Source organism: Myxocyprinus asiaticus, chromosome 12, assembly GCF_019703515.2.
Source record: "Myxocyprinus asiaticus isolate MX2 ecotype Aquarium Trade chromosome 12, UBuf_Myxa_2, whole genome shotgun sequence".
Classification (NCBI taxonomy): Eukaryota; Metazoa; Chordata; class Actinopteri; order Cypriniformes; family Catostomidae; genus Myxocyprinus; species Myxocyprinus asiaticus.
This window is the reverse complement of record NC_059355.1, coordinates 7,594,973-7,605,316: the sequence shown is the minus strand read 5'-3', so window position 1 is coordinate 7,605,316 and position 10,344 is coordinate 7,594,973. Positions and strand designations below refer to the sequence as shown.

Genomic DNA, 10,344 nt, shown 5'->3' with positions numbered 1-10,344 from the left:
GCTGCCAGCTTAAGACTGATGAACAGAGAAATGTTAAAAGATCTATGGAAAGAGTGCATGAACTGCTGAGAAGTTTCAAGTCAACATGGAATAAAATTATACTACCGGTCAAAAGTTTTGAAACACTTGACTGAAATGTTTCTCATGATCTTAAAAATCTTTTGATCTGAAGACGAATGCTTAAATGTTTTAAATTAGTTTTGTAGACAAAAATATAATTGTGCCACCATATTAACCAATAAGTGCCCAACATAGATGGGAACTCCTTCAATACTGTTTAAAAAGCATCCCAGGGTGATCCCTCAAGAAGTTGGTTGAGAAAATGCCAAGAGTACATGTCTGCAAAATCTAGGCAAAGGGTGACTACTTTGAAGATGCTAAAATATAACACAGTTTTGATTTATCTTGGATTTTGTTTAGTCACAACATAATTCCCATAGTTCCATTTATGTTATTCCATAGTTTTGATGACTTTACTATTATTCTAAAATGTGAAGAAAAAAAAAATAATAATAATTATAATAAAGAATGAGTGTTTCAAAACTTTTGACCGGTAGTGTACATGTTGGCATGTGTCCACTGTGAACCCACTGCACTTAGAATGCTTTCTTTTGCATAAAACAGCTTAAAACATAATTTTTACCTCATAAGCAGTTTCTCATTTCCAGAGGTCCATGCAATCTCTGACTGACCCTGACATATTTAGTCACCCTTTCCCAGGGCTTCATTTTTGATAAGGGAACTAGCAGAAAGTGAATGGTGCTTGCCTGTGTAAAAACCTGCCAATTCAATTATATAATTTCATAGGGAAGACATATTATCATTCAAGATCAGCCATATCATCTCTCTGCCATTTTAACATTTTATCATAAACCATACATATGCATAGGCATATTCAAACGAAACTTGCCATCACTGGCACCATGCCTATGGGAACCTAGTGATGGAATAATATATATATATATATATATATATATGTACTGTATATATATAGGATTCCAAGATTCCTAATTACTTTAGAAAATACTTGGTATTAAATGTCTTTGCTTTCTTCAAACTCCTTGAGTGATGTAGAGTCCAACAATATCCTATTTGTCTATTTTCACCAATTTGTATTCCTTTAATGTTTGGCCTTGTAATTGCTACTATTACACTCATTATTTCCTATGTGAGTTGTTATGCTATTTTTGAAATAAGAAATGTGATTTTTTTTTTTTTTTTTTTTTTTTTTAAGAACCAGACTGATCACATTGTGAATTCAGCCACAGTACGTCGAAAGTTCTTCAGCTGAAATCGGTCTGTGTATACCAAAATTTGAACCACTGCCTCCCAGTGGCCGAAGCTGGAAGTAGTGTTGAGGTGAAATATCCACAGAGTGGCGCCAAAAGCAAGATGTGTTTTTAGTTGAAAATTAGGTACTACAGTCAACAGGAATGCATATTTTACCAACCCTACTCCCTAAACCAAACACCAACCCTAAACCTTACAATCAGTGGAGTAAAAATGCAATTTTAGAATAGATTGCACTCACCATTATGTACATTATCACCATTACTTCTTGGTTTCTACGGGACCAGAACCCGTATCTCAGAGTTTGCTTACACAACACGCTATCAGTAGCAACACAGGGAAAGGTGAACAAATTGGAAATTATGCTAAAATGTCTGATGGAGGATGTCGCTTGTCAGTAATTCGGCAGTTTGTGGTCAGTTTCAGTGCTAATTTGATATGAAGTAATATTGTCCTCATAATTACGTTGATCCGCTATATAAAGGATCTTATAACACAAGGTGTGGTTACACTATGATTTTTGTTCAGGGTCACAAACAGTGAAAGTGATACTGTTTGTGTATAAACAATGATCAGCAATATCAGTGATTCAGAAAAGGAGACAAAGTAAGTGAACTAGTACTTTATAAAAATAAAAGATTAGTCAACTGCACAGACAATCCAGATGTTGGTCAGATAAAAGGTGCCACTCCTATATAGGCAACAGCTCAAAAAGCAGGAACCTAGAAAATGGACACTCTATAATTATATACTGTATAGGGATGGGATTTTTTTTAAATAACTATTTTATTTAGATTTTCACAATACAAGAGCCAACAGAATCTAAAGAAACACAAAATCAAAGTGTGAAATATGATGCACATCCTACTGTATACAGTATCATAATCAGGGACTAAAAACAAAATGTTTTTAATTATTCTGTTGGAACGAAATAAGATCTGCTTCTCAGTCAAAACCTATCAGCATTAAATTGGTATTAATGCATCATACATCTATCTTCATCCACATCGTTCAGTTAAAGCAAAGAAGTGTGTGACGCTGCAGTTTCCTTCAGAATCAAAGCACATTCTCATGTTCTACTTAAAAGAGAGAAGCTTTAATTTTTTTCAGGCAACAGGAAGTGGCAAACTGTGATAAACCCTTTGGTCTTTGGTTTCATGAAAAAAAAAAAAATATCTGAACAAAATTAACCGGTTACCAGCATTTAAAAATAACATTTTCACAGTGGAACAATTGAAATGGACTTTGTTCCCGTTTTTTGGTTACGTTCTGTGATTAAACTTTCTGATGTCAGCAATGCCTTTATGGTTATCTTTTGTTACTTTTTTACCTCAATCACAAAAAACATAGAATAAAATCATGCATAATATATTCTTCCACAGAGAGGACACGTACATCTTCAAGATGTCTGTTTAAGAGTATTTAATCTGGAAAGCATCGCTGTAACAGTTCCTTGAATGGAGGATGCTGGGGCTGGCTTGACAAATCACATAGACATTTATTGTTGCACTTTTCAGTCGCACACAAAAAGGCCGCTTTTCAGCAGTACACAAAAGGTTTCCTTTTCAGCTTCACTACACATAAACTCTGTTGGCTTTTCAGCTCAACACACTACACACAAACAGCTTCACGCATCTCTATCTCCCATCTGCTGCTATCTCTTTTCCTTAAGTACTCCCGCCACCCCTCGCTGGAACGCGAGACCAGTGTGGCACGCAGGTGAAAGTCATTCGCCGGCCTTGCTCTGCCCAGACGCTGCTCGGCTCCGCCCTGCTCACCACATATGCATTCTGAAAACATTCTAAATTATACATGTCTCAAAGACGTCTGCTGAAGGTCTTAATTACATCCAAAAGGAAACGTCTTATAGATGTATTGCAGATAAGCAAACAACCTAAAAAAATATGTCTTCCAGATGTAAATGCACACACAGATTTCTGGGGAATGTACGTGTGCTATCAGGGTCAATGTCAAAGCCAGACTCTCAAAATCCATAAGTTTTTGATATCCCATAATAATCACTGGTACATTTAGATTTATGCATTTGGGTAGATGGATTTATTCAAAGCGACTTATAGTGCATTCAAGCTGTGCATCTGATCAGTCCCTGGGAATTCCTAGACAAACCATTTGACATTTTCCATATACCCTGAAGTAAGTTCAAGTTAACCAAAGGGAATTTTTAATTTAACACCAGTGGTAATCCAACACAATACCAGATTTACTTATTGTACAAAAGTTAACATAATATCCTTAAAATCATACATTGGAATTTATTAATATTGCCATGCATGGCAATAAGGCACAACTATATGCAACATTATTAAAATGACATAAGCTAAATAGGAAAACTGACTATCATAAACAACACCAGAAGTGAGATTTACCAACCTAACATAAAAAACAATCAAAATGTATTATGATTAGCCATATTACCCAGCTAAAGATGAATTTACATTAAAATATTTTTGATTTGAACTTGATTTGATGTTTAGTCTTTGACGTCAACATCAAAAGAAATGTAAAGATTTTCCTCTCCTTTTTAAAAGTTGACAAGCCTGTTTATTCTGCTGCATGATTATATGGTTAGTTGCATTTTATTGTTAGCATTTAGCATCGTTTTCCTCAGCTGTTCATGAATCTATCAGATCCCACCAGTAGAGAACCACTGTTATAACCATTGTGCCCATTTGCAAAGGCTCTGAAGCAATGTCATAACTGCAAATTATTTATTATTTTAAACATCAAGTTAGCAAGCTAATTTTAAAGCATGAATCCAGCATACGGTTTTTGTCCACAAGGGGGTGATCTGTTAATCCTAACATCACTGCTTTTGTTGAATTACAATTCATTTAATGGAATCACTGTGTGTGTTTCCAGATTCAGAGGTCAATACTATGTTTCATAGGTAGGAGTTCTTGATAAAGGGATGTGTAGTGGCTCCAGGAGAAGACACTTTCCTGCTGTTTAAATCTGATCTGCTCAAACTTGAAGACCATGAAGAGTGCATCGATTTCTCAGAGCTTCTTGATTTGCCAGTGCGTTTGGATCTTGAGGAACGTCCAGTTCTAGAGATACGTCTGTTCTTGGATGGAACATTTGGCACATCTGATGATTCAGATTTTGAAGAAAGCTCAGATATTGCTGATACTTTGGATTTTGAGAAGAGCTCAGAGACCATTGAAAGATTTGTGTGGGAGGAATGTAAGACTTTGCCCTCCTCGCCTGGAATGATGAGAGTCGGTGCACTGAAGACAAAAACATTTTATTTAGCAAATCAAACAATCAGCAGCTGAGGTCCAAAAGTCTGAGACCACTAGTGAAAATATTCTATTTTGGATTATTTTCTAATTTAACACAACATTTTTCATTCCAAATATTATTTATAACAATTTGAGTGAAAAGTTGAACTGACAAATATTGCATGAATTTCAGGATTTCATATTAGCTAAAGCCCTTTTTGCTACAGCATACACTTGAGTTGGCATGGGCTACACAAGTTGGTGCAAAACCTGATAATCGTGTTATCTCAGCATGATTTGAAAACAATCCAAAGAGTGTCTTGTGTGTTACAACGGAAGCAAGGAAATCTGACCTTTTGTACAAAGGAGTTAATATGGTCACAAATTTGCTTTCACTTATTTATTGGCCTTCCAACATCCTAAAACTCTTCTTTCTGTTTAAAAAATCTCTGATTTACAATGTGATCACTGACTTTTGGATCCCAGGAACATAAAATTTTTGCACCAGTAGGTTTCCATTTTTCTTAGACTGAATTCTTACCTGTTGTATACCTGAGACCAGATCTTGCAAACTGAAACAAGGAAAAAAACCCCACCAGTGATCTGAAAAGCACATCCTGTCCATCCAAGGAACAGTGGCGTTCCCAAGTCAAATCTGAAACATTATTATATTCCCACAGTTATTTGTAACTGATAATTAAATGATCCTGTGATTGCATAAAACATGCAGTTGAGGTCCATTCTTAATGTTCTTACTTCAATCCATCAAATCTGGGGTTGAAGAACTCTGCAGAGACGTAATGAGCATATACCGCATAACCAGAGGCAGCCAAAATACCTTTAAGTGCAGATACAATTCAACAGACATATGTGTAAATCTCATTTATGATGGTTCTGAAAGATATGATACGAGTTTTGATTAAATCTACCACTGATCACATGACAGAAGCCTCCTATGAACACAGATCGGTTCTTTTCTTTGTCTTTGCCTCCAATATAAGTGCATTCCATTCCCACAAGACTCAGGATGAACCCCAGCACTCCGATAGCCATCCCAGACATCAGCAAAGCCCGCACAATCTGGAGGTGACCTGAATATTTAACATTCAAAGAACCTGTTATAAATTGTAATCTATCAAAACAGCATTAACTTAATTTTCATTAATGAATTAAGAACTCTGTAGTCGTTTGCTCAGCCCACTTAGTTCAAAACCCATACGGCTTTCTTCCTTTTGTAGAATGCAAAAGGTGAGTTTCTTGAGCCAAAAAGCCCAAAATATGCAGCTGATATGAAATTTAAAGCACTGACGGGTCGTATCATTACTATACTTGCAATATGACATGATATGAATACAATAGGCAACATAAACTACATTTAAAAAAAAAAAAGATCAGATGTGTTTAAAATGCTGAAAAACTGAGTATAAAAACATACACTTTCACAAAGTACCTTTTGCCAAAGTACCAAAACAAAGTACTTATTTTTTACTCTGTGCTTGTGCATTGTGGGATTTAAATGTATCCAAGAGGCTCGAGTGTTTTGACTACATTCACCAAAATTCGTTCAGATCCATTTAATGATTCAGTGATCATTTCTGGTGATGCCAGAAGGTGGTGACGAATGAGTGTCTTGTGTGAAATGAGTTAGTCACTGAATCAACAATCAAAAGAAAATTGTAATCCTTTAAAATCTGTGTCTGCAGACCTACAAAGAGACTTTAGCAGAGGTTTTAAGCATTATAAGAACAAAGCAAATCTATCATTTCCCTACAGTTTGTGAGCTGCTGAGCACAACTTTTATCAGAAGACAGCAATAATAGTATAATAACATCTGTATGTTTTCATGTATAAAAAATGTAAAATGCATGTGTTCTAAGAACACAGCAGATCTATCTTTTTTTCCTACAGTTTGTCGACTGCACTCCAACATAGAGGTAAAAAACAGGAGCTGATATTAAAAATAGCTTTACATATTTAACACAGTAATCTGCTTGAATTGGCAAAAACACCTGATCAAACTATTACCTCACAAACATAATGTAAAAACTTAATGAAGACTCGTGCGCTGATATAAACTCCACTTACAATGTGTGCTTAAAAGAAGGATTGGCCACGTAATGCTGTCAGTCAAGAACGATATGCCGATAAATAACTCTCATTTGTGTTCCTCATCTCTAGATTATTAATTTAGATCACACATCAATGGTGATAAAAAAACAGATAAATCAGCATTGTTGAAAGCAACTTTGTAGAAATGAACGGAGCCGCGCTGGTTAGACTGTCTGACTGATGGCCTATTACGTAAGGGTTGTTTCAGCTCATGAAACTCACCTGTGATTGGCTGGATGGTCGCTCAATCAGCCCAAAGTAACAAAACGCAAATAATACAAATGCACCATTTGGACTCGATATGGGTTTAGCTTGAAAAAGTGCAGGTACAAAATCATCTTTTTAAAGAGTGCGGCTGTTAGGCCCTTGACTACAAGTTCCCATCTTCTTGGTGGACGTCCTGCCACTTTTGTTGGTCTGGCCAGAGATTTAGCAGACATCACAAACATTCCATGTCATAGATATTTATGGAATATACATGTACAGTATGTCTGACAGATTTTGATAATTGAATGGATCATTTTGCATGTGATGGCTCACATGATGAAAGAGTGTTTAGAAGTTGTGAAGAGAATGACAATTTCACTGAGAATCAACTGATCAGTTTTGATCAACATGACATGTGCATTTAGTTATTGTGCAAATTGTAGACAATTGTACTTACTCTTTTGCACACATGTGCCAAAACACGTGATTTTCTCAGATTAATAAGAAATTCAAATCTGGTGTGAACAAGAAACTAATTGTTCAGAGATTTAAGCTTTGAGCCAAAGCGATTGAGAAAAACTGTAATAATATACATAATTTGAAAATATAATTAAAAATCTATCATTAATATACACACAGTATTAGGCTATCTCAGGATTTCATTTGTTAAATTTTTTTATGCATTTTGTGAACATTAAACGGACATATTTATGTAACTGGTGAGTATTGACTTGTATTCTTAAAGTGATAGTTCACTCAAAAATGAAAATTCTGTCATCACTTACTCACCTTCGTGTAGTTTCTTTCTTCCATGGAACTTATCCATGGAGACGTTAGGGAGAATGTTAGTTTCAGTCACCATTCACTTTCATTGGATGCAAAGTAAGATGCAGTGACAGTGAAAGGTGACTGAGACTTACTGCCTAACATCTCCTTTGGTGTTCCACAAAAGAGGCAAATTCACTTAGACCTGAGGGTGAATAATGACAGAAATTTCATTTTTGGGTGAACTGCTCTTTAACTTCCAGTTAAAGTATTTGTTAAAGGAATCTACCAAGAACAAGACTCATTTTCAGAAATGAATTTTAGCCCCTGATTATTATTATGATTCAGTATTATATTACAATGATATAATACTGAAGTTGACTGGCTTCCAAAAAGTAATGAGGTAAAAGTGGACCTCGTCAAAAAGTGCACAGTCTGATCAGAATCAGAATCAGAAATTCTGATTCATATGACAATGTGTAGCTAGCTACAGATAAACTTTTGCGATACATGTTTTGCTATTAAATACATTTTAGTTTTGAAATGTTACTAATATATTATATAAATAATAAACGATATAAATATATATAATATGATGACCAATTTTCGATAGGAATATATACAAATTGAACTGAATAATCTTTAAAAAATATATATATATATATATATATATATATATATATATATATATATATATATATATATATATATATATATATATATTATTTAAGATTACTCAGTTCAGTTTGATGGAATTTATTACATAAAATGAATGTATTTAAGTGTATATGATTGTATATAACTTTTCATATTTGTGCTTGACTGTAAAGTGTATAATATGTGTATATTGTGAATATGTGAATACTGCATATAGTTTTGTTTTGATTTTTTTGTAAACTCTGTTGATTATTGCTGCTGTCTTGCAAGCAAATGTATTAAAATATAAGTAATAAGTGTTACTACATGTTTAAAAGAGTAATGTAAATATCACATAATGTCCATACCTTCCACAGACCAGAGCACTGGGAAGTCGTAGCAGTTGGAAGTGTTAGTAGAGTCTGTGAAGCAGGCTCTCCACAGACTGGACCAGTACCAGGCCGCTCTGATGATGGCGTTTCCCCCTTGCCCTCCGATGGAGGTGACCTTCCAGCCCTCCATGGCCATAGAGCAAGCAACAAAGATCCAGCCCAACACAGTCATCAGGAAGCCCCAGATCTGCATAACACGAATCTTCATCCTTTCTCTGGATCAGATCTTTGTCTGCACCAAATCTGCCCAGCTGTCTATTTACCAGTATATGTGGTTGATGTTCCTCTCACTTTCTGTTGTCTTTTTCTGTTTGTCTTTTGTTTTTCTCTAAACTTAGACTCCAAGCATTTCTCTTTCTCTGGCTTTCCTGCCTTTGCAGTTCTTGATCCATTAAACTGTTTCCTCTAAGAATTTCTTAAACTGTTCTACAAGCCACACATGGGACCGGCCACCAAACACATTTCCTCTTCTTTTTGCTGATGTGAATGTATGGCTCTTCATGTTCCCATAGACTTGTTTTTAAGTTTGTGGAGGAGGGTGAAAATGCTTATCTCAATTTTTCCAGCTCAAATGTCATATAAGGGTGATTCTTTCATTAGTGGAACTTTTCTGTCTCTGGGATAATTTTAGAGAAAAACTGCTTTTCATTCTAGTTTTAAAGGAAAGATTATAATAGATTTACATTTTGTGTTTTGTCTTTAAATACATTTTTTCCCTATTTTAAGAGTGTAGAAAGGTGAAATTTGCCAGAAGGGCGTGTCCCTAAAATTTTTTTTTTAATTAAATGTTAAAATCAGGAAAATTCTTCCTGGCACACACATACAGTACACCATAATATATATATATATATTATATATATATATATATATATATATATATATATATATATATATATATATAATAGTATATATAGTATCAGTGAAAAAGGTGTGTTACCGCATGTAACTGCAGCCCTTCTAGTTTTAAACTCCTTGATCATCAGGATTTAAAGTAACACAGCAGGGGGGTGTAGGTTTAGATGATCTATTTAAAGGTACATGTCAAAAGAGCCTTTATTTTCCCAGAAAGTAGCCTAAGTGTTGATAACATTATTCATTTCACAAAAGTGTGTGTGTGTGTGTGTGTGTGTGTGTGTGTGTGAGATCTTTGATCAGGTTTAGAAGGCTTGCTTGTTCCATATGAGTGCTTCTTCCTGGTACTAACTATAAAGCCAAGACAGGGATGTTGAATTACGCCTTTGTTTGCTGGAAGAAGCTCAGCCATTATCTGAACGACTCTTTACAAATAGTACCAAAGATACTTTAAGTATATTTAGAGGCATCAGCAGTGAAATCTAAGGATGTTGTCTCTTTGTAGTCTGAAACAAGATAATGGAGGCCCTCTTGTGGCCAATATTGGAAACTACTGGCTGGAAGGATAGGATACATGTTGTTGTTTTTTGCGGTGCTTTTAAAGGCAGTTGGTTGGCAATATGGTGATTCTTAAGAAATCTGTCAATAAATAAATAAATAAAATAAAATCCTGCTCCTATTTTACTTCAAAATCAAATTTGATTTAAAATACATACATACATACATACATATATATATATATATATATATATATATATATATATATATATATATATATATATATTTTTTTTTTTTTCTTTTAGTTTTTTTTTTTTTTACATTGTGACATTATTTTCATGACAGTTTCACAC

General features: G+C 34.6%; 1 protein-coding gene across 1 annotated transcript; it reads right to left on the bottom strand.

The window, feature by feature from the left end:
• Positions 1-2,113: 2,113 nt before the first annotated feature.
• Positions 2,114-9,093, bottom strand: LOC127449095 (claudin-10-like). The gene is made up of 5 exons (XM_051712258.1): positions 8,618-9,093; positions 5,462-5,623; positions 5,289-5,370; positions 5,074-5,187; positions 2,114-4,538 (listed from the first exon to the last, which is right to left on the bottom strand). The coding sequence occupies exons 1-5, from the start codon at positions 8,847-8,849 to the stop codon at positions 4,193-4,195; spliced, it is 936 nt and encodes a 311-aa protein (XP_051568218.1). The 5' UTR covers positions 8,850-9,093; the 3' UTR covers positions 2,114-4,192.
• Between the last annotated feature and the right edge of the window lie 1,251 nt (positions 9,094-10,344).